This window comes from Synchiropus splendidus, chromosome 3, assembly GCF_027744825.2.
Source record: "Synchiropus splendidus isolate RoL2022-P1 chromosome 3, RoL_Sspl_1.0, whole genome shotgun sequence".
NCBI lineage: Eukaryota > Metazoa > Chordata > Actinopteri > Syngnathiformes > Callionymidae > Synchiropus > Synchiropus splendidus.
The window spans coordinates 34,044,613-34,069,739 of record NC_071336.1 but is presented as its reverse complement, the minus strand read 5'-3'; the positions used below and the strand labels follow the sequence as shown (position 1 = coordinate 34,069,739).

Here is a 25,127-nt window from a genome sequence, read left to right as displayed (position 1 = left end):
CCACAATGTTTCACAATCTATTGCATCGGAGCAAATAGTGCAAGTTAATAATGTTGTAAATCTGAACTCTACTGACTAATGCAGGCAACCACAAAAGTTTGGGGACTTTGGAGGAAGTTCTTGCGAGGCCTCCAGGGTTGGCTCGTAAAAGAGGGAGGAGGAGGAGAAGAGGGAGAGTGGTGAGAGACAGCTATGCAATTGATTAACATTTGAAGGACTTGCTCAAGTTCAAATCGCTCGGCCCCTCCGCTGTGAGCTACAGACGCTGGTTTCCCCCGCGAGTGGAATGTTTCTTTCCAACTCGGACACATCTGAGTTCAATTCTCCGCGTGCCCTCTCTCTGGAAATCAATTCCTCTGTTCTTTTCCTGCAGCTCTGCGAACAGACCAGGTTGAGGGGATTACACCGTCCCTCCCCAGAACCGGGCAAGTCAACAAATGGTTCTTATCAGCTGACACCCCCCCCACCCCTCACCGCCTCCTCCTCCCATCCAGGAGAAGAGGCAGAAACAAATCTGGCCCTGGCCGTTCCGGCAAGCTTGTGTTTCTCTTCGCTGCGTCTGCCAAGAGTGGCAACTCTTTTCACACTTAAAGCCGGAGCTATTTACGAGAGCCCTGAGAGGACCCGCGCGCAGCACCGGAGGGTGGGAAGAGCCAACCGCGGCTTCTCAATGTCTGCTTCTAATCAATCACCAGAAATCACTGCCATGGTTTATGGCCTTTGATCCAAGCTCCTCTTTCGCACCGCGAGTGAGAGTGCGGGGCGGAGAAGGGGAGGGGGAGCATGGAGAAGGGTGAGAGTCAAAGCCCAGGGGGTGTGGAGGTCAGGGGGGAGAGATTAGGGGTTAGAGGGCCTCCTGCTTTCATACCTGAAAGACAGCCTTCATCAATTCCAGTTTTGTGGCTCAAAACACCTTCAGGAGAGGTGGGGTTTTTTTTTGTTCTTGACGACACTTCAGTCATGTGCAGGCGCTCATAGCGTTAAAACATGGTGCCTCTCCAAGATGCTTCAGTCTTTATTCTTCTTGATTTAACAGAAGTCTAGGATGGTAGCGGATGGAAAGCAAAAAGCAAAAAAAAAGTATGTATCTTCATTTGGGTCACGTTCATCGCTCGTAATTTTTAAAGGGGTCTATACGCCTGACACCGCCACCTGAAGCTGCCACACGGGTGTAGAACTTTGTTGAAATTCTCTGAAGTGTGATGAGCGGGCAGAAAGGCCTTCCGAAAAGTTCGGTGCCGTCAGAGCCATTTGAGTTCCGACGTGAATCCCCTCGCCAGACTTCCCAAAGTTCCGGGGTAAGGCGTGACTGTTAGCCCTCCGGCGGCGGAGGAGCTCAGAAGCCTGCAGATACGGACAGGCGGAAGTCTGCCAGACAAGTGAGGCCAGGCTGGCCCGGACAGCGGATGTTCCTCTCCGCCCCGAGTAGCAGCGTGGCTAAGCTAATCCTGCGCCTCAGGCCCCTGTGAGGTGGCTCTGCCAAAGCCGGTCCCCCTGCTGCTGCAGGAAATTGCCTTCAGTTCAGAGCGCCATGAAATGACTCACCAGCAACAGAGAGCAAAGAGGATATTTTGAATTGAAGTCCCCCCAAAAAAAGCAGCAAAAATGAATCTGTCATTGAGTATAATGTCTTTTTGTGTATTTTGATACATAATTTATGTTCCATGATGAGGTTTTCCTCGACACAAAAAAGCCAGTTTTCCTGTGTGGGGTTGTGTGTCAGGCTCCATAACGCCTCCTCCATTGTGCTGTTTGACCCCTGGGCCAGCCTCAGCTCCCATGAGGTCCCTTATCCCTCCATCAGTCCTCTCTCATTAGGCCCCACAGACTGAACCCAGATCAGGGCAGCAAGCAGGGGGCCCCAGTCCTTCCTGCGCTAGCAAGAAATGCATTTCAACTCAGATGCTAGATAGCTTTTCTACTGTAGTCGACGTATTGAGCCACGTCGACAATAGGACTCGGGTTTGTTTTCTTCTGACCCTGGTAGACCTCACGATGTTGACCCACAATAAACGCGCCGCAATAAGTCAAGCGGCGTTAAGCTTTGGCGCTAAGCTAACATCTTGCTTTATTACATTGTTGAGTTAAAGCAAGAAGTCAGCATGTAGCAGAGCATCAGTGCCACTGTTTACAGAGACATCGAGGAGAAAGAATTACCGGTAAAGACATAGTTAGTTTGTTGATGCTAACGTGGCTAATGGTGCAGCTATCCTCCAATTGTTTACTCAACTGTACCTTGATAAATCTAGATATGTGTGTGTTCTACTGAGACATTTTTGTTTGTTTCAACACAAGTCATTTCTGCATGCGTTTGAGCAGATTATATATACAGCAGTAAAACTTTAATAATCCGGCTCATGTCCACACACAGGCGAAGTGGGTCGTATCCACTGGAGTTATGAGTCACACAGACCTGGTGTCCTCAGTGGCTGTATCCGATAAACACCTCACAGAAACTCTGAATTTGTTGTGTGCTACTGTGTTAATGTTAGCACAGAAGCTTCATGTGAGCATGGGCAGTCTTCGTATTTGTTGCTGGCTCATCATAGCGCCACTACCGGCTACTGGCGTAGGTACCACACCGGTTTGGATCGTTTCGATCGGTGAGGTCGGCTGAAGCGGCTTTGTTCTTAAGCAGCACATTTTGAATAGGATAGGAAAGTGTGTGGCTATTATTTTGGCTGTTTTACTATTTTAAATGTAGATAAATGCAGAGCAAAGGTGACAGGCAGCAAGGACCAGCACAACACCTTCAGCAACACCGATTATCCAGCAATGACTACGATGGACGAGTGAGATTTTGCTGTTTACAGTGAGCATGTTTTGTAAGACACGCTACATTTACAGAGCAACAGGGACAGGTCTGGTCCCTGAAATCCCTCCCTTGACTGATGGACTCATTAGCTGCAGCGCTAACGCACACGCCGCGTTCATAGCAGAAAAGTTTTGTTTTCTTACTTCCGACTTGTGAAATTGGTCGCAAGGAAAAAAAGAGAGGAGCGAAAAACAGAAGTGGCAGCATGTTGCGGGAGGACGAAAAGGTGGAGACGAGGCAGGACACAGTGGCGAAACAGTTGATTATGAGTCCCATCAAGTGATCAATGATTTCATTAGCAAGACGAATCGCGCAGCTGTCATCGCCGTGACACGGGCTGAGGGATGATCCGCTCCCCGTGCTCCCTTCTCCCCCCCTCCCTGGCTCTGTTCTCCCACCCTGTCTTTCCAATAACTCCTCCGTCTACCAAAGACACGGGAACGCCACGGAGAGAAGGGATGGAGCGGCGTGGTGATGGAGGAGGAGAGGAGGAGGTGGGGGCCGTCACCAGGGAGGGGGAGGAAGAAAAGTGAAAATCCATTTTGAAACCCATTTTCAATTAGAGGTCCACAAGCTGTTATCACAGGTGTCCCAGAATGGGGGCCCGTAAGTGAAAATGTCTCCTATCCGTTTCTGAAATGAAACCTTATCTGGGAGGCACAAAGATGGCGGGGACAGCGTATCTGTAAATTACTTTCCATCCCTGCTGTTAAGGGGAACTTTATTTCTGTCAGATGACATTCCCCTCTATTTACGGTTGATCATTTAAATGGCTGCCTAAAAAGAAGGTGGCCCCTCACTCCTCTATCGCCCCCCCGTCTGGATCTTCCTCAGCAGTCAAGTGTTCTTTTCTTCCTTAAACCTTCTGTCCCGCCGCCTTTGGAGGATTTGTTTGTTTGCATCCGCTCCAGTCTTCATACACTTTGATACGTGACCTTTACGATCACAAGCTCTGTAACCTGCTGTTGAACTTTGATACCTTCTGGCATGCAGGACCAATAAATTCCTACACACGCCACTAAAGTGGCTACCAAGATCAGGGTTGTTCTAAACTGTAGGTGGATTCTCACCAGATAATACATTACTTCATAATAGTCTCCTGTATTCATATGCATTGCAAGACTATAGTTCTCGGAATTTTCAACGGAATAGTTCCAGCCAAATATGAAGCTGCTTGGATCAGCACCTCAAATGCTGAGTCCACGGTTCTCAGTCGATAAAAGAACGGATCATCTGGTCAAGTCAGAGTAGATGGAGTGAAGGAAGGATGGAGAATGAGATCAACTTCTCTGCAGCGTCTTCAATCATGAGAACTCAAGCAAGAGCTGAGCCATAAGACAAAGCTCTCTAGGTGGATGTCTAGTCTCACCTGCAGCCTTGGGTCGTGACAGAAAGAACAAGTCTGCAGACGCAGATGCTGCAGAAGCTCGGTCATCAGGGAGAGACTCAAAGCCAACTCAAAGCTGGAGGCTCCTCTGGACTCCTTCAGAGCGAGGCACCTCTTGGGAATGGGCACAGGGGGGGTTTCAGGGCAGCGACTAGTCTAGACTGCTGCCCCCGCGACACCAAAACAGAGAACATTGATCATGTGTGACTCTTGAACCTGACAAAGCTCATCATGTGTTGCGATACATTTGTGTTGCATGTCCACTTCAGTCGTCACCTCCCTCATCGTCTCCCAGGAGGAGGAGAGCACTGGAGTCTCTGCTCCAGCAAATAAGATGTGGTGAGGATTGAATGTTAGTCACAGCAACTCACATTTGAGATATGACCCACCAAACTTCACATGCTAAAGCTTTGGCTAAGAACTTTTCATGAGTCTGAATAACTTAATTCTTTTCTGTTTTTTAAGACTCGTATTCCCCCACTCTCTCAAATCAGCAGATTTGAAAAAGTGTTTTTTTTTTCCACCCAAAAAGCAAGGACATCTTTTTTTTTTTTTCTGAGCTCGGGACCCGACAAAAGAATCAGGGGACTTTGTGATCCACCTGCCTGGCGAATGATGAGGGTGGAAGGGGAGCAGCCTCCCCACGACCTCCCTCCCCCCCCAAACGCGTACCAATCACAGCATTGTTGTGGCACAGTCGGCTCTTTTGAGCTGTCAGGCACGAGGAGGGGGCACGGAGATGAATGGTGCACAAGATGAAGCCACTTTTTTTTTTAACAACCACGTGGGAACCCTCGACCAGGACTCGATAATTACTCCTCAACTTGGACAAAACTTCCTGAACGAGAGGAATGTTGAGAGCGTGTTTTATCAGCAAATAAAAAAAGAGGCGAGGAGCCTTGTCTGCGCTAACTTCTCCCTCTCCAAGCCGCTCTGAAGTTAGCAGAGCCCCGTGCTGACAACCTTGAAGTCCTGACTGGACTGTCTGAGACCAACCAGTCACCGGGGTTCAGCTGCTCACAATTACCTTTTGTTTGGATAGAAGCGGTGGTGCAGGGGCGACAGGGGTTAAAGTTGAGGCCAGTGTTGGGTTTCACCTGATAAGAGGTTATGAGTTCTGGGGGCAACTTGGGAATGTGCGGTAATTATAACCACAAAAGAATGTGTAAGCGATCTTATGATTCCAACCCAGATCGAGATCTTAAAAGGCTCCGTCCTCGGCAGATAAGCATCTTCCACGCAAAAGTGAGACTACTGTAATTTTGTTGGTAGCGTTGCCAGAGTGCTGAGGTTCACTGTAAAACTTAAGTTCTGCTTAAGTGACTCTTAACTTGACCTAATTTGATTCGATAAGATTCATACGTCGGTCTGACTTATTGAGCAGTCAAGGCGCTGCTTGACAGCTCTGTCTGACTGGCTCTGGAAATGTTAGTGGGGTCAAATCTGTGCGTCAAAACGCATTCTGTCTGACTTGAAGCCCGGAATGTTCACGTGACAGAGCCCCATCTGTGCACGCAATGACCGCCTCTTCACAAGTCTCCTCGCTGGCATGTAGTCACAGTTCATGTGATGCAGCAACGCACAAAAGGATGGAGATTGAAAGAGTTCAGAAGGACACATGAGCTGCTTCAGTCTCAAGGTCCCTTGATGCTCCCTTTACAAAAGAAAACGTACCCGTCCTTTTCAAATGATGTCACTGACCACATGCGTTCTTTATGTTGCAGTGCACCAATGTATCCACCGGGGGAGCAGCCCAGCGTCAAAACAACCAACTGTGGAAGAAGTTGCACATAAGAGGACATCGAAGGCAGCGTTGTAGGAGGCGGGTGTCAGTGAGGACGTTAAATATATGGCCTAAACATATTGCATAGTAACAGCAACGCTGCCAACCATGGTTTCCGGTGGTACTGCGCCATTTGGTCCATTGGACATACAGCACAGACATAATGCTCCGTCCGTATCTGTGTATAACATCGAGCATAAATGGGCCTTTAAATGTTCCGAGTATGGACAATAAAAATAACTTGATGAGTGAGGCGAAGATTTCATCGGTGAGACGCTCTGTCACTCTTATAAACTTTAATTACCGGGCTTATAAAATCTCAGTCATAAAGCCAAGCATTTTCCATGAAAACATCTTTTCCCCATGTACCTTTCATTTATAAAAACTGCCCAGGCCATCTGGAAAGGAATAGGAGTATGAGCTCTCGCAGGATGCTACGGGATGAATTACCTTTCCCACTTCCTGTGATAACTCCCATATGGGACCCAAGTCAAAACAACTTATTTACCAGTTGACACCCCTGAGGAGGAGCACATCGGGACGGGGGGAAGGTGGGGGTGAGGGCAATCTCCTCAAGTCCAAGCCTCCACACCTCACAAATCCTCTGCGCTAATGAGCACAGCTGCAGCTTAGATCCAAAGTGATCTCAACTGCGACTCTCTTACGACTGACTTTAATGACTCTCCAGTCAAAAACACGTCTGGACAGACAACATCGGAAAGGACGGCGACTCAAGACAACTGAGCTGTGATCTCCGCAACCCTTTTTCCTTCCTGTGCGCAGTGAAGTTGGCGACCTGCTGCACGCAGAAGTTATTAACATTAAGTTTGGAAGAAAAGTCCTATTATTAAAGGTCCAGGAATATTCCACAGGCGGACAGAGATCACCGATCCTGCCACGTTAAATGGCATTTGGTGACGTGGTGCAGCAACACCCGCATCTTAGGCTCAAGACGTCAGGTCGGAAAACAGTTCCAGGACACAGAGCTTTTGTTCCCTTTGAGCAGCATCAGGCTCACGTCTATCAAGGAGGAGCTACGTCCTTATTTGAGGTACCAGTGCTGATTTATGGGCCAGACTTAGGCTTGTGACCGAGCTGGTCCTCTGTCGAACTTCCAGCTCTCCACAGGGGGAACCAAGTCTTTCAGTGGGCTCTTTGCATGAGTGGCATATTCATTCTACTCATTGGAGTCAACTGTGTTGGTTCGAGTCCCAGACTACAGCAATGGTTCCCCAGCCTCGGCTCCGACAAAGTATTGGCTATGAAAATACGGTTCAGTCAGTTTGGACTTTCAACCGCAGTATAGCTTTCATACGAGGTTGTGGGTTCGATTCCCAGTTCCTAAGTCAGACATTTTGAAAACAACATGTTTGTTTGTAAAACGTAAACCCCCCTGACTCCCCACTCGGGACCTACCATTTGACGTGGTGCTGGAGGCCACTGCTTTCTCACTGATGTCGCTGCGTGCCGACGAGCCTTTGTTGGCCACGATGGTCTCCACCCTCTTCTTCTTCTCAGCTGCTGAACTGGCCTGAGACTGAGTTTCCATGGCAATGGCTCATTCCTTAACTTCTCATGGAGACGGGATATCTGAGGTGGAAAGAGACACAGTTTCTGGTTCATAAAAACAGATGATGGTTTGCAGGATAAAGGGACACCAGTTGGTGGCTCACAGCTAAAAAAAAAAAAAAAGGCGGACGGTGGACCTCCTTTCACAAAATCCCTAAATTGCAGCTGAGGTCAACTCGACACCGCATTAGCCAGGGACTGTGACTCATTATTTGTCCAAGGCTTCACCTGAACAAACACGCTCATTCATGTCTACCACCCGATCCCAAACCCAACAGAGTTGTGGTCTCTGGTTCCAAATTGCAACTTTGGAGCTTCCTGAGCTTACATTGGACCCCAGGCCGTACAGGTCAGCAGTCCATCGTGGAGACAATGGACCTTTCTCCTGGTGAGCATTTCAAGTCGCGAAAAATCTACCCATGTTTCTTGACATTGGGAGGAAAGTGGAGCGAAGACCTTCCAGCTTTATTCATGGAAATATGACAACACAGAGCCTGACTTAGCTTCCATGGCTGGAACATGTTGATGATGATTCAATATACTGACTCTGAACCATTGGATGATTCAGTCAACGACTCTGTTTCTTTCAGGATTTTTCTGTTAAAAACAGACTGAGAACCACCACAATCATGACCATGACACCTCGTGTTCCCACTCAATTCAACGTTTCCACTTCGATTTCATATTCAATTTCATTCAGTTTGATTTTAATTTAAAATAGAGACCATTAGTCCGAAAGCATGGTAAATCTCGTGATCGTTCACGTGTCATGGAAACTTCGAGTTCTAAACAAACAAATGATAAATTTCACTGTCACTAAAAAGAAAGATTTGGCTAAGCAATCCTCAGAATTTGAGATAGAAGAGGCATCTGTAGAAAAGTGACTCATCGTAGTCATGTTGAAGAAGAATAAATCAACTGCAGCGACTCCACTCATGGTGGACACTGACCCGGAGGAAAGGCTGTCGGACGAGACCATGGGGGGTTCTGAAGGGGAGTCGGTGATAAAGAGGCTCAACGTGAACCTTCTCACGGAGAATAGAGAGCGTTTGATAAAAGGGAGCCAAAGACGGCAAAAATGGAATCAAATATGGCGGCAAAGATTGATCAAGTTAAAAGTCGCCAACAGGAAATTGCCAAGCTGAGACAGTCACAAAAGAAACAAAGGGAGGACAACGACAAAATAAAGGCCGACACATTACTGGAAATGGAAAACAAACATTAAAGGTTCCGTGTGAACGCAACGCTTCAGCAAGCGGAAACAAACAAGTGGAAGAAGTTGAGCAAATGAAGGAAGCATTGGCTGAGACAGAGGACAGAGACGGCCGGTCAGCAGCTAAAGACAGAGCCGGGAACATGATGATCTACTCAGTGGTAGAAGACATGGAAGCTGATGATCTCAGGCTCTTCACAGAGAAACTCATCGAGGATACAAAGAGAAATTTGTTGTCAACTCAGCACAGCGGATCGGATGACGGGGAACAAGACCACGGCCCATCCTCGTGAAATTTCAGCAGGACGTGAGGAAATTCATGGTTGTCAGATCAGCACGGCTGGCAAGGAACGTCACCGTCAAAGACCAAACCAGGATTACATTCGACCACGACTGCCCACAACAGGCCTATGAAAACAGAAAGGAGCAAGTGGCAACGAGGAAGACGTTCCTGGAAAAGAACGTGAAGATCAACTTCACGCTCATCTCTGGACTGCACCATCACACCAGAACAAGTGGCACCAGTACCAAACCGTACGCAACAGTTCCACCAAACGTGTTGTGAATTCAAAACCAGACTCAAATTGGATCCAGCCTCACTCTGGCCCAGCTCAGCAGAAGCGGCAGAAAATGAATGACTGGAGTTAACTTGGTAATGAGATGCTTTTACTTCCACCCAAACTGAATCCTTCAATTTACACGTAGAATCTTCCAAACACATGCGTCCTTTCTTCTGAGTTTGGCATTCAATAGAGCGCCTGAAGAAAAGGCTTAATGGCCATCACAGAGAGTCTTGTTTGGAGAAGTTCAGACCCAATCCTCCCGTTTCAAGATGCCCAGAGCAGACCACAGGTCAATCCAGCAGCTCACCCCCATTTATTTTAACTCAAACCTGCTGGGCTCCGCTCCAAACGTCCACAACCAAGATTACCTTATTGTGAACTCTGTCACACTAAACTCCTGACTTCTTGTTAAAAAAACAACAACTCCACCAACATAGCACCGGCAGATATCCTGATTAGATTTCATATCTGAGAATAGAAGTAAATGCAGTTTGTGGATAAACTGATAATCCAGCTGCAGCGGCAGTCTTTCAGGAGAAACCTTAAGGGGATACGAGGGAGAGAGAGAGGGAGAGAAACAGTCCTGGAAAAAAAAAACAAGGGTTGTTTGAAGGCCCTTTTGGGAATATCATGGTGCCGGGCAATTTTTCTTTCAAAGAATAAAGGTGGTTCAAGTTAATGCTGTCTGTGGGTTTAGAAGGGGTTCAGCCAGCAGTCTTGTCTCAGTTCAGCACCTCAGAGGCCGTCTACAAACCCAACTTTATCTAGGTCATGGAGGTCTTTGATTATGGAGACAACACACGCACAGGGATTGTTCCAACCTTTACTTAGACGCCACAGTCCACCATAATTACCGAAAATATTTAGTCTGACTAACATTTTCTTTCCAATAAAGAGGAGATGATTACCCAACAGCAGCTCTTAATTGTCCTCCACCCTGTAAACACGTGTGGCTACAAGAGGGCAGCACTTAGGTCTGGCGCAATGCAAACAGTGAGTCTATGTACACAAGGAGGTGGAGGAGGAGGAGGGAGAGGAGGAGGAAGAGGAGGAGGAGGAGAGGGAGGGAGGGGAGGAGGAGGAAGAGGATGAGGAGGATGAGGAGGACGAGGGAGAGGAGGAGGAGGAGGAGATGGTAGAGGAGGAGGAGGAGGAGGAGGAGGAGGAGGAGAGGGAGGGAGGGGAGGAGGAGGAAAAGGAGGAGGAGGAGAGGGAGGAGGAAGAGGATGAGGAGGAGGAGGAGCAGGAGGAGGAAGAGGAGAAGAGAGGAGAGGAGAGGGAGGAGGAGGATGAGGAAGAGGAGGAGGAAGAGCGGGAGGAGGAGGAGGAGAGGGAGGGAGGGAGGGGAGGAGGAGGAGGAGGAGGAGAGGGAGGGAGGGGAGGAGGAGGAAGAGGAGAAGGAGGAGGAGGAGGAAGAGGAAGAGGAGGAGGAGGTGAGGAGGAGGAGAGGGAGGAGGAGGAGAATGAGGAGGAAGAGTAGAGGAGGAGGAAGAGGAGGAGGTGGAGGAGGAAGAGAGGGAGGGAGGGGAGGAGGAGGAAGAGGAGGAGAGGGAGGGAGGGAGGGGAGGAGGAGGAGGAGGAGAGGGAGGGAGGGAGGGGAGGAGGAGCGAGGAGGAGAAGGAGAAGGAGGAGGATGAGGAGAAGGAGGAGAGGGGGGAGGGGAGGAGGAGGAGGAAGAGGAGGAGAAGGAGGAGGAGGAGGAGAGGAAGAGGAAGAGGAGGAGGAGGAGAGGGAGGGAGGGAGGGAGGGGAGGAGGAGGCCTCTCTCGCCGACTCCCTGAGGAGCGCAGGCGAGGGGGAAGTGTTGAGGGGTAAACTTCAGACAAATACCGTGCTGCTTTGTTTTGTTTTTTCATCTATGTCATCTCTTCTGCCCCGACGAGAACATCTGCAAGCAATCGCGTTTCCTTAAAACAAGAAAGGAACGAGAGAAAAAACAATGCAATTACGAGCCGACCAATCAAAGCAACATTCAACCAGAGCTTGTCCTCTAATCACTCCCACATGAATACAGGCGTATTACGCCGATGTTTTGGTCCTGTTCGCACTGGGCTTCGGAATTATAGCGGCGCAGGCGAGATGCTTTCGTTTACGAGCTTTGAGTCAGAATATTTAAAGTTGATGTTTGAAGTGAAGATGTGCCCGAGAATTGTGATGTTGCTCCAAAAGCTGTTGGGACCAGACTCAAGACACAATCCCTCCAGTGGGGTAAGGACTGGTCAGTCACCCACAGACGTCCTCATAAGACGTCCCACCCACCTCCACTGGCAGTGGATCTACTCTGAGTGTCTCCTCAATGTGCATCTCTACAAGACAGTTGCTCGATGAGTCTCTCCAAAGCCAGTGACCACAGGTGGCAGTAGAGAGCCCGGAACAAAAACATTTTCTTCGCCAAAGATCCTCATTGCCACTGCTGCGACCTGTCTGTCCATCTCCATCCTTCCTTCACTCAAAAACCAAAAACCATCTGAATCCTCACCCTGGACAGGGCCTTCTTCATTTATCATTTTCTTTGAGCCACCAACATTCCTTCTGACTTCCTTTAAGCCTTTTTATTTTCAACTAACTATGTGAGCGAATTTGAGAGTTACATTTTTTGGGACATTATAATGTTCTCCTTTAGATTATATATTTTTTTTTTTCAATAGGTAGTTTCATATTTATTTAACTGGTGACTGTACAAAGTAGTCTTTAGTTTTTAATAGTGAGAAGTAAATCTTTCTCCAACCTGCAGCCATCCTCACCTGGTCCGTCTCTTCATACGTCCAGCGCGCCTTAACTTCCACGAGCAACGGACACATCCCTGTCATTTAGTTCCCCACGAAAACCACCGTAATCGCTTCCATTTCCATGTAGCATTATGTATTATCTGGTTGTTTCTATATTTCCTCTTTGTTTTAATAAGTTTGATCACGTTAAACGTCTTTAGTGGCAAGTCATTGTCTGACATCATCACTTTTCCAAAACTAAAAATAAATGATTCATATTCATTTCCTGGTTCCTGTTTCTTCACGGCCACATTGGTCCACTTTGTTCATATAGAAACACAGCACCTTTGAAGAGTTGTCCGTTCCCACACACATAAGGAGGAACAACCATGCTAACACCTTTAGCATGAGCTGGACGACTTGCCAACTTTAAACAACAGGTAAATATCAGCCTCTACTTCAGTCCATACCTTGAAAGAACACGGGCACACACACAATTAAGACCAGTACCTCGCACTTTACTTGCTGACTTGATTGGATGAGCTGACACCACCATGTTTGTGGTGACCTTTCATGTGACAAGGCAACACCAAGTATGCAGACGACCGCACGTTCTCTTCTTCAGCTAAGAATACTCTGACGATTGCCAGCTTGCGAGGTATGTTGTGGGAGAAACGTGACAATATTTAGTCCGACATTCACAGTATGCCAGGGGTCAACGGCGATAAGGATTCATAAAATCTATAAATACCAAGAGACATGAACGCTACTTGACGTAATAGACTGAGACTTTAGGATTTGGATTTGCAGGAGAGGCGAGGAGAAAGCAAGGAATTCCACTGGACGGGCAAATATTCACAAGTCCGGGCCGCTGAAGCGTGTCTGACTGGTCTTTTGTGTCTCACAAGGCCGGCCACAGTTCCAAAGCAGCAATTAAAAGCAGGACCTTTTCACCCATAATCCTCCTGACCTGGACTCCCACACCCAACGCTGCAGATGTTCCTCAGCTTTGCTCCTTCCTGTTTATTCGTGGCACAGTTTGGAAAGTTACTGCAGTTTCACGTCATAGATCATGAGACATTGACATTTGTGGAAGGTTGAGTACTTCACTCTGGCCTCGAAAATCCAAGTGAGGCAAGATCAGGGTCTCAGAGTCTCTTTGTTTCTACATGGAGCATCTGGATTGTTCCTCATCACATCAACCCCTTCTTAAGTCTGAAATCCAGGCCGGTTTCAACAGAAAATCCATGTACCGCCAGGATGGACAGTTCATTTCCACATGGGGATCAGTTAGAGAGGTAGTTTTATTTAGTAGTATTTTAACATAACAACAATAATGATATCTATAAAATCTATAAATATATATCTTCAAAAATACTAAGGTAGTTATGAAGAGAATTCAATGAGGATGATGAAAAAAAGTAAAACGTTGTGTCAAACAAGTGAATTAAAAATAATGGAATAAAAAAGATTTGTTTTAAAAAGGCCATTAACATTAACTGGGTCAAATAATTTAAGATTGAAGTCAGCAAATAAAATATGTTACTTTTATTCAGGAAAAAAACACTCTGAAGCAGAAAAACATGTTTATGAGATCTGAGCAACAATAAATATTTTATAATTATTGTTTTGTTTTTATAAAAAAATTAAAATAAAATACACATTACGACTCTAACAGAATTCTTCCTTTGTAAAAACCGAAGTGCCACAAACTAGCTCGTGCACATGTGACGGACGGTTCACTTGTTTTGTCAGAACATCGGCCACATTCCCTAATGAAGGTTTTTAAGATTTAAACACAGCAGTTTGATTTGAAAAAGTTGCACAGCTAACTTTTTTTAATCGGCTGTGTCACACAATAATCAGTGCTCAGGCAGCTTTTGCAATCGTTTTATTAAACGTGCAATAATGATATGTTAATAGATCGAGCTTTTAGTCAGAAAGAGACCGGAAGCAATGGTAATTTGGCGAAGATATTCATCTGATTCCCCCAGAAGCTAATCGAGCGCAGTCATCTTCACGTCTTTCACTCAGCTCTGACGGCGCGTCTGCACAATGCGCCGCTGCGGCTACTTCGGTTCCCCAAAATAAATGTTCATTTTAACGTGTTTTCCACACAGAACTCTGTTCCACACTGCACACCACTATAATCCTTGCAGCAGAAAGGCTTTTTAAATACCACAATTCCAACTGTTCCCTCGGAAAAAACCTTATTTCATAAGCACATTAGGCAAATCAATTTTACATAAATTATACGCCTCGCTGACAAAAGGCGACGACTTGAAAGTCATTTTGAAGCAAATTGTACACATCAAAGCGACTTCCGAAAATACGCTTTTCGAATGAATCTGATTTCATTTCCTGTAAAGGTACAGTGTGTCTCGGCCAGTTTACAAACTGGGGTGATGGTGAACACATCATGGTAGCGTCCCAACCTCTGAGGTGTGTCACTTTCCAGTGTCTCAGAAAATCAGAAGAACATCCTGGTCAGTGCTAGAGCTTCCAGGCTGCTCCTATGGTAAGCTACCACCACAATCACGGTCTTAACTGCAGCTCCAGCCGCTCTCAGACTCAGCCAGATCTTCTTCCACTAGGTCCAGGCCTTCCAGCACTCCAGGAGAGACCACCACTTACCAACTGGAATTGTCTTCCGATTCACCTGACACACTCCCAGACTGACTACAAGGCCCTCATCGCACTCTGTCTTCAACCTTGTCGGCATCACTGATCCCCAGCAACCAACCTCGTCTTCTGTCTGTTACCCACAATCCTTGTCTCAGGTTCCATCAAGGCCATTTTGCTAACAGCATCGTAGGTTGTAAATCCTGTCATATTACAAAATAGATCACATTTCTAGGCTGTGGGTTTGAATTCCACTCTGTAGGGCTGAAGACTGGACACTAGCTGGTGACAGCCTGAAGGGCAGGCTTTAAGCGAGAGGACCATCTTAAGAATTCTGCATCTTTAGTGCCTGTGTAGTGCCCTAATCATAGCGCCATCATACTGGTTACTATGAAAATGCTGTTTCTCCCCGTTAATTCTGATAAATTGGATCAAAATTTGCAGATCCACATGCCTTCATCCATGCGTTATTATGTAATAAAGTATTCCCCAACCCAGATATCAGTCATTATTCCTGAAAATGAAAATGTTTTTTTAGGGAAAAGTGAAGGACAACAAAGTAGCTTCTATAAAATTGACAAACGCTTCGCTGTGTTCACTTCATTGTTATCACCGCTGGGACTATGTGTCACTTAGGTCTCGTGTTTCACAGCTTTGGTTCGACAAACACTATGAACAAAGACTTTAAGCTGCGGTCGTCGTCCCAACAGGTCACCGTGCGCGTTTGAAGTCACCAGACAGTTTGTGCTTCTGGTCAAAGAGACCTGCATCTTCAAAATCAACAAACAAGTCGAAACCTAACACAGTCACTCAAAACAAGGGCCAATTATTAGTCCTAAAACGTCCTTAAACAGCCCACAGGCTGACTGGAACTTCAGCGACAGCCTCAGAAGTCGCAAGCAGGGGACTATTTCTCCCAAAACTACTGATGCGTCGTCTTAGATTTGCTGTCCCCCATCCCCGGCCCCTCCCGCGCTCACACCCGGGCACTGTATTTGCGTTCATTTCATTAGGGCGACTGTTCAGTGTCGGGGGTCCCCTGAGGGGGGGGGAGACTGGCAGCGGCGCGGCATTCATCATCATTACATCAGCGACCACCGAGATCTACTATCTTAGGCTTATCAACATCCCACAAACGCAGCGCAGCAAGATCCAGGGGAGGGGAGAGATGGGAGATGGAGACGATTGTGAGCAAAAGTAGGATAAGAGGGGGGAAATGAATGGAGAAGGGAGGAGCGGGAAACTGTGTGTGTGGATATGTGCGCGCTCTCTGAGGTGCCCCGGCATGCCTGCACATGTTCTGCTGCGTGTCGTGTGTGTTTCTGCACATTTCACAGCTATGCCAACAACATTAAGAGCTCGTGCACAGCTGGAATAACTAAAACACTGAGGGGCGCAAGAGGGAGGAGGAAACTAAGCCCCCTTAGCAAGATTAGCTGCATCTAGTAATAAAACACAATCCTAGCTCGGGCTGTTTGCACTGGATATGGTTAGCGGCGGGGTGAGGCCCCTTAAGGAGACGGCATTTGGTAGCGGTTAGAGGACCTGTCGTAGGTTCAAATCCCCCACAGAGGAGGAGTTCCTTGGCTCTCGGAGGGAACCGCGTGCTTGCTGTGTGCAACATTCTCCGCTTCCCCTGTGGCCTACCAGGGCTGAAGGGAAGGGGGACGATTTGGTGGCCCTCATTCCGCTGTTCTACTCAACATTGTGCCCAGATGGCACTAAGTCTGGCCTACAGCTTTAGGGGACAAGCCCCTCAAGTAAGGGCTATTTAGCAGGAATTAGTCACACCCTGCCACACACACACATATAAAAATCGCACAAATGCACATGCTAACTGGTTTAGCACCGGGCCCTTTCAGCCTTTTGTGCGCCGCGACATGCTCGACTTAGTTGGTTTGTTCGTCGTTTACATGTTTCTGGGATGTTGCGTGAGGGGCAACTTAAAGATGTGGAGAGTTGCACCGTGGATCAGAGGTGTACAGCGACCTCGATTGTACTTTTGTTTCAGTTTGTAAAAGCTTCCAAACGCAGACCATGGCGAAACATCGAGCTCATTCAACGACAACTTGTTGGGATTAACACGAGGTTTTCAGTGTCCCGACTTTGACTGAGAAGCTGCCAGTTCGATCGACGTGTCCATGTGCAAGAAGCTTCACCCCTTCGGGCTCAGATGGTGCACCAGTTTTTGCAGGGTTTCCGCTACACTGACGTCTTCACACGCCGTATCCAACACTTTTTGAAACCAGGTCCCAGAGTGGATACATTAAAAAAACGCTGGACACGTGTCTCTAAATGATCGTCACCACCCACCGCCTCTCTCACTCGCCAGAAAGCTTCAACAGCGCAGAACTTCGACCCCACAACGAAGGACATACGACAAACATGAGTGTTGCGATCGATGTGATTAAAAATGTAGCACTCACATTGTATTATCTGAGCAACAAGGGACGGCTGAGCTCCTATCGGAGTATACGTCATGACGGAGCACTCTCCTAAGACAGCACAGAAAATTCGCAGCTCCTTGTGGACGGCGTCTGAAACAAGTCAGTAACGCTCACCATATCGTATAAGTGGACAACGTCACGGTGGTTTCCAGCGTGTTTTTAACGGAAAAGTCCCAGAAGAAATGCCATATTAACTGCGGACTGTAGCTCGCCGATCTTAACTCTCGCATCCGGCCAGACATACAAACCTCATCATTTCAGTTGTATACCAATAGTTATCTTCATAAGTGCTCACACTGTCCTTCTGCTTTTAGTTGACATGACGCTGCCAACATGTTGGAACTCACAGACACGCTCTCTTGTTCTCACTCATGTCTCACACACTCCAAACTCTGTGACGTTACAAACACTACAGAGCACAGCCGTGATAATCCGTGTACCTTCTTCATCGTGAGTAGCGAGAAGATACAGACCTGCTGTGCTAAATCATTTTTGCCTTATCTCCAATCATGTCCTCACTCGACTCGGTCGGCACCTTGGTCCGTATCCGAAAGCATGCCCCAAGCGGGATTGAGTTTCACTCTAGTTTTGAAATGTTCATGAAAAAGCTAATAATGAAACAATGTCAGATGGATGGATTAGCTGTCCATGAAAAACCTGCAGTAGATGTAAGTGAAAGGGCATCCATGAAGCACACGCCACTGCTTCTGCCTTCATCACCAGTGGTGTAGGTTTGTTTGATGAAATAGAAAATATTTCAGAAGGAAAGTCTAACCCCTAAAAACGTTATAATCTTCGTGGAACACGAGGGAAAGTAAGAGGCAGAGCAAACCGGGACTGCGTCAAGGACAAACGCTGCAACAATGCAGGCCGTCAGTAGCTTCAGCGGAGCTAATAAGATTATCCGTGTGTGCGTCTTGCTCCCTCAAACCTCTCCACTCAAGACTCTTTGGCGGGCTGGTGAGGGACCCCGTGTGCCCCGCCGCAGAAAGCGCTGAGTGCATCTTACATTCCTGGGTAACAAACCCGCACGATGTAATCGGAACGCTTACACGACGCCTCTTTTGCGCTCGCTACGCGGCAGATAAGGGGCAAATAAAGCGCTGTCAACAAAGCAACTCTGGCATGTTTGTCCCTCAGCGCTCGGCTTATTAGATTATTTATCCATTTTCACTTTGTTGGTGAGCCACTTGTGTCAGGACAAGTGGAGCTGGGAGGACTGGGACAATGGATTTAGCGAACAGCTTTGTTGCTGTGGTTGCTGATTATAACCACACTGCTTTATTGGTGCCTGCCAGCAACAACACCAAGCGTTTTGTTTCAACAGAAACTTTCCAGAACACTTTCGGATCAAAAGATGCCTCTTCAGCAATTTGCCGGGGCCTGTACATACCATAGACACATGGTAGCACGAAGTGAAAGATGCTTTCTAGATCCCCAGCTCGTAAGACAGGATCATTTGAACCAAGCCTGCCAACATATACAACATGAATCGCACAAACACATTTTAATACCCATTCAACTGAGTCCATGCTGGGACTATGATGGATTGGTAAAATACGGTTCAGGGTTTTATGCTCCATAGGTATATCCTTGGTACTGAGAGGACATTGCAGGGGACTCATGGCGTAAAAGAGAACTGTTTCATAAGCCACAAAGCAAGGTAAAGAACAGAACGTAAAATTGTACGAGGGTGTGACTCAGAAACCAGGCTCCCGAATATTTGGTTCGGTTTGGGCCTTTTGCTTCCAGGCTCTGACACGTCCAACTTCTTCTCCAAATGGTCGATTTACATTCCCTTTCATTTATTTATAAGTGACGTGGAATTATTTGTCAGAATCCAAACAAGGGAACTGGATGATCCAGCCGCGAGATCAGGCTCAATAGTTCTTTCAATAGTTTCAGGAGCATCGAAGGACCACATGTTGATTTTCCATTGAATCCACCAATGGAAAATCACTGTTTAAAATGTTTTCAAAAAGTACATTGGCAATAAATATTCAGTAGGAACTTAAACACTGAAAAGCTGCTGTTGAAAAGTTGCTTTTGAAACCATAATAATAATATTTTTAAAATAATAATTAATCAATCTATTATAAACAAATGTGCTCAACCGTTAAAGACCAGGCTTCACTTTTGTTTGTTAGAGGCTTTCGGTCGACAACCTTTGTGGAGGCTTTCAGATGAAAAGCGTTGGAAACACGTGGAAGATTCCGCCTTAATGTGCTGATAAAGCAGATAAAAGCATGTCTGGATATTGTACGTTATGGCACGCATTCCTCACGAGGCTCAGGCTGAAAGCATGTAAATCATACGTGTCTCACTCCACGAGATAAAACTACAACAACATTCCACATCCCCTGGTTTCATTCACACCGCCACTTGAAATTCATTATTGAGTTTATCAAAAGAGAAACTCTGGCTCAGGTTTCGAGTGGCCTCTGCTCGTGGTGAAGCGAGGTCTGTATCCTGTCGGCGGGCCTCTCATCTCCAGAGAAAACTCTCTCGTGTTTGTGGAGGAATTCTTAAAGTTCCGGCTTCAGACGGCGGCGCCGCGCTCGACGCTACAACCGGAGCTCGGCACTACCTTCGCTTTTCCAAGTGCAGTTCATATGTAAAGATGTGTGAACAGGGAACGGGGGAGGGTCTCGGGGCTGTGAGCCTAAGTGTGGGAGCCTTCAGAGTTTTCAGGAGGTGGCTTTCCGCAAGCAACAAGACAGTGCAGAAGATGAATAAGAGAGGAAACCCCTGGGGAGCGAGGCAGTTGCGGAAGTGACTAGTCATAGAGGGCAAAGCCTCATTTGTCCTCTCCTTGTCCGGATCAGTCAACTCAGCGAGGGTCAACAACCTCTGGCTGTTGCCAACTTTAGGACACTCCAAACTGAAACCCCAGTCGCGTATGAAGTCCAGGACTCCATATTGAAATGGGCAGGTTTTTCAGGCTGCTGCCCCTGAAGCGTCCGAAGGCTTTAGCTGTGTAGACACAGAGAACATGACAGCTGGCCATAAGTAACCCACAGGTTTATGGAGTGGCTGAGGAACCTTCCTCTTCATTTCACTCTCATTACTTTGCACTCGTTCACTCTTTAAGTCACAATCCATCACCTCTTTTTCTGGCCATGGTTCCTCTGCCAGTGTCAGTGGAACATGTGCTGAAAAGGAGCGGGTGCTGTGACGTGATTAATGAGGGGAACGGCGGTTTCAGAGGCCGAACCCTAACAACAGCCAGGGGGCAGAGCGATAATGCACAATAATAAAGCCGGCAGACAATCAGCCAGGCAAAGCAAGGCCTATTAGCGCGCCCCATCAGGACGGCTAAGTGAGAAATTAGCCCTTCCCAAGCTCCGCCGCGATTCATCAAGTGCTGCCCCTGATTCCCCCTCAAGAAGTCATAATGTTTACTTAAAGACTGGCCTCCATGCCCCAGCGGCGAGCTTTATTGGCTCTTATTAATTCCCGCTCTGGCCCTCGCGGCCGTGCCATTTAAACCGTATTAAAGGGTTTAAAATTTGGTGAGATGAAGTTGTCTTCAGCGCTCGCATGATAAAGCTGGACCCAAACTGAGCCAGACCGGAGGGGAAGAACGAGAGAGGAGGGCGACGGGATCGGGATGTAAAGGAATGCTGAACGAGTCGGTCGCAGGAATGCGGGGAGAGAGGGAGGAGAGCAGGCCAAAATAAAGGCCCTCGCTTTAATGCTACACTTCCTGCGTTGATGGGAACCGATCCAACAGGGTAGCACCGAGGTCACGCATTCCACAGACGCAGATTCTCCCTGTCTTTCATCAGCGGCTAGAAATTCCTTAAAAACAGGTCAGTCTCTCAACACCCCATCCTCAATTCGATATGTACGTGATTACAACATAAAAAGGGACGGAGGGGAGGGAAAAGGCAATCAATCAGGCAGAGACAGTTTCTTTAACAGCTTAAAGCGTGGCCTGTGGGCCACATGTGGTCCTGGGAAGTCCTCGCCCCGGTCCCCCAAGTATTAAAGGCAGATTTTATTCAAAATAAATTGTGAATGGATTTCTATATGGACATGTAAGACAGAGTATTACACACCTATAAATGGGCCTTTTACTCTACTTCATTGTCTCTTAGTCAGCAACAAGCATCCATCGATGATCGCAAGCGTACCTTATTCTACCTCTCATAATAGCAACAGACCATATATCTATTTTAAAATTCTTTTGGACTTCTAAAAACCCTGCCCACACTTGAATGAACCCTCTAAATGCTCTCCTTTTCTTTAACACGTGCAGGAGTTTCACCGTCTCTGCGAGTCAAAGCATCTTCCTCTGGCACTACGGTGTCGTCACAAGGCTTCATCTCACCATTTTACAGACAAAGACAACACACTGCAAAGGAGGCCAGAGTGCAGAGAGTTGACTTGGCTTTGTAACCATCAGTTCCACGTGGGCTGTATTTCTTTGAAATACTCACACGGGTGGTTGAAATGTTAAGTATACTACCTATACACTTGAAGCAGAATTGTAGCTTTAACACACAAACTCAAAAATGTTTTTGGATGCTCAACGTCAAATGTGATTTTAAATGTTTAAATCAACACTACTGGAATAGAAAGACCAGATGATGACGTCCATACTTTTGTTCCGCCATGTTTGAGGCGTTCTAATCGGCCACCACTGTATTGACAGTGAAAGCAGATGCGCTTGTGAGTCAGTCCCCAGTGGGAGCTCTTCACACCCCAAACTAGTGCTTCAGAAATCACAGCAAAATTCTTAGTGGAGTGGCCACTTAGTGGAGGAAATAGGAACGCAGGAACAGCTGATTTATCAAATACCTCGAAGAGGAGTCAATCTGTTCTCCATCACGATGTTGTGGCGACCTTTCTACGGTGTCCCTAACCTCATGAGGAGTATGTGGGAGACACGATTCCGAAGTACTCTTGAAAACAGAGGACGTTGAAATGATGGGAATGAGTCGGTCTGTTAATGAACAGACTGTATTTTAAGGTCAAAGCCAGCTGAGTCAAACAGCGTGTTCTTCTCACCAACTATGGTCATGCTTGTTACAGAAAGAAGAGTACCATGTGCAGAAAGAGAAATGTGTTTCCTCTTTCCGTCTGGAGATAATCTGAGTCATTCAGGAGGAGCAGGTCTGCTTTATTTTCATATTGTCAAAGTCAGTTTCACAAAATAAACATTTACAGCCGCTGTCTAAAGGAGGCTGAGGACAGTGAAGCAGTGACCGCCGTGACTGTACGTTCACCTCAGTGCTGTTGTTGCTCACTATCAGCTGTTCGCCTCGTTCCCTCTTGTAGGTGTATTTAAATGCACGGGTGAATTATTGTTATTGCTATTCAACTTTAGTGTACAGTGCAGCTGAGGGAACAGTGTTCTCGCCGTGCAGGACGAGCGGCTCTATAAGCTAACGTGAGGAGTATGGCAGCGGCGGTGGGAGATCAAAGACGAGTGAAGCTCAGAGGGAGATCCTGAGACTTCCAGCTCCCTGATGGCTTTGCCAACAGCATCCACAGACAACTCTCTCCCCTCACTTTCATATCAACCCTTCCTTCTGCAGCAGGCTTCAGACTCCACACACATAAAGTCTCTGAGGATTTGACTGAGCAGACGTGCACATACCGCAACTCTTCACTCAAGCACTCGCATGCGAGCGGCATCAGTATAAAATGAGTTGGAAGGAAATACGAGTTCCAGAACTCAGGACCAAATGTCAAACATTGTCGACACAGTGGACGCCATGTTTGTCAAGCAGCAGGTACTACATCTAGTTGGTTCCGACTCAGGCCATAACTTCAGTACACACAGCTCACTCAGGAGTAAATTTCCATCTTGGAGTCGGAAACTTTCATTTTCTATTTCATGATAAAGATATTCTGAGGCCACAAAGTTATTTATTTGTCTGCCCTAAGACTGGACAGATGGATTGCTGAGCGTCAGTCACTGTCTTGGCCTGTGTTTGGAGGTGGTTGTTCTTGTTGTGAAGTCAGGCAGCTTCGTGAATTCACCGCACACGGTAGCTGTTCCCCTTCTTCTTCTGTGACAACGGTCTTCCCTCATATTTGCCGAGCAAGTGTCATACGTCTGGCCAAACTTGAACCCCCTCCACGCTAGCGACCACTAACGTCAACTTAGTGACTTTCAGTTAGTTTCGGAACTGATGACATCTTGTCCCTGAACTGGTTAGATTGGTGGCTCGTGCTACAAACAGACTCTGCGATCCTCAGTGAAAGTTGCCAAAAACACCAAATCTAACTGTTAGTCCAATACATGTACTAAATCTTATTATTAGACATGCTACCATTCCCACGACAGAATACACAATATACACGTATATTTCAGACCGACACGTCTTCGCCGTCATCGGTCAAATAGACGACACGGCAACCTCGCCGATAATCGTGACTATCCTGAAATTTTCCACGATTATTCATTTAAATCGATTAATCGCGGAGTCCTATTTTGCACACCATTCCATCGATTCATTTGCTTCCTCTGTTGACAAGTAAAGGAACGGCTTTCTGAAGCAGAAGCCAAGCTTCAAATCCCACCCTGAGTCAATCCTGATACTTATATTCCCACAGTTGATTTTTGCTTCTTACAAAAATGTATTTGAACTTCCATAAACACAGCCCGTGGTATTTAACCCATGCACTGGTCTGCATTAACAAAAAAAAGCCATCGTTATAAAAAACTCTTCCCACAAACTTGAAAGAACAGAGGCCACAAATGACCCTCTGCGATCCCCCTGACATTGGGAATGAAGAAGCGGCCCCCTCAGGCACGCAGACACCATCACAAGACGCCAAACATCTGGGTGTATTTACTCGTTTCAGCTGTTTGCAACATCTCTTCAAATAAATCTGGGGGTGGGGGGGGTGTTATTTCTAAGTGCTGCTCCTCAGCACTTCACTCATTCACCTCCTCGCTCTCCAGCAAGTGGAGCTGGGCTGGCTAACAAACACATTTGTGAATGAGCAGGAGGAGGAGGCGGTCGTAATTGGAGCATTTGACGGGTGCCTGGGGTTAATTGGGAAGCATGGAGAGCAGCTGGCTCCTCACTGGAAGTTGAGGCAGGGATAATAAGTTCAGCCTTTGCCAGAGAGACAGTTAGTGATGAATCAGATCAGAGGGAGAGTGTACTGCACCCATCCTCACGTCTCTCCTCCTGACAAGCAGAGACAACCTGGCTCCCAGCTAGGCAACCTGGCCCCGATCGGAGTGAACTAGCTGTCGCAGGGAAGAGATCACCCGCCTGCACTTCACACGGCAGCAGCGCCGAGTTCATTCAGCGGATCCCTCACGCGCACAATCACTCTTACCTCTAGGACACGGAATCTAGTTTATCAGTTCGCTCGTCGATGTATGTAAATCTCCCCAACAATGTGTGTACTAATGGCGTATTACCGTGCGTTAGCTGGTTTGCATTGATCTGGATGCCAGAGGGAGACGGGGAAAGTGGAGCAGTTACGCGCCGAGCGGGACCATAATCACATCCCAGCTTGTTTCAATAAAGGCAACATTAACATAAACCATCGCAAACACACTAAAACCTTCATCCCCGCACGGTGCGTGCAAGAATATTGGAAGGGAAACCTGCACGGATTATTAGGTAATAAGGCCCATATGGGATGGGTCAGAGTAAGTCTTTGTGCAGCCGGAAAGTTCAGGAGATTCCCAGATTGCAAGGAAAAAAAAATGTATTCTCCCTCGTGATGTGAAATATATGCCTGTTTGAATTTTTGAACTTCGATGAAGATTATGAAGTACAGGAACTCAGCTGAGGACATATAACTGAGTTTTGTGTTTTACATTAGACCCTTCGACTCTCCAAACACTGCCTGTTCTGCCATTTAGCATCGGAGGAGAATCTCAAGCTGGACCGAGTCAATGTAAGGGGACAAGAAGCCTTTCTAATGCAGTGTACTCTAGACCCCACTGGGCTTTGAAACTAGTTTCCCACTGAGCCACTCGAGCTTACTATCTTTAAGCAATGCAGGAACAGCTTTTTTGACCCACGCCAGGTCAGTATGCACTG

The 25,127-nt window shown here is 47.1% G+C and overlaps 1 protein-coding gene across 3 annotated transcripts in view; it reads right to left on the bottom strand.

The window, feature by feature from the left end:
- Positions 1-25,127, bottom strand: part of gli3 (GLI family zinc finger 3) — a 120,105-nt gene that overhangs the window by 75,679 nt on the left and 19,299 nt on the right. For 2 of the 3 annotated variants that reach the window (XM_053860871.1, XM_053860872.1), the window contains one exon: positions 7,402-7,575. In XM_053860871.1, the coding sequence (XP_053716846.1) occupies positions 7,402-7,534 (133 nt within the window). In that variant the 5' untranslated portion in view covers positions 7,535-7,575. Of the gene's footprint in view, positions 1-7,401; positions 7,576-8,504; positions 10,278-25,127 lie in introns of those variants that run through there. The other variant, XM_053860870.1, reaches the window with a different exon arrangement.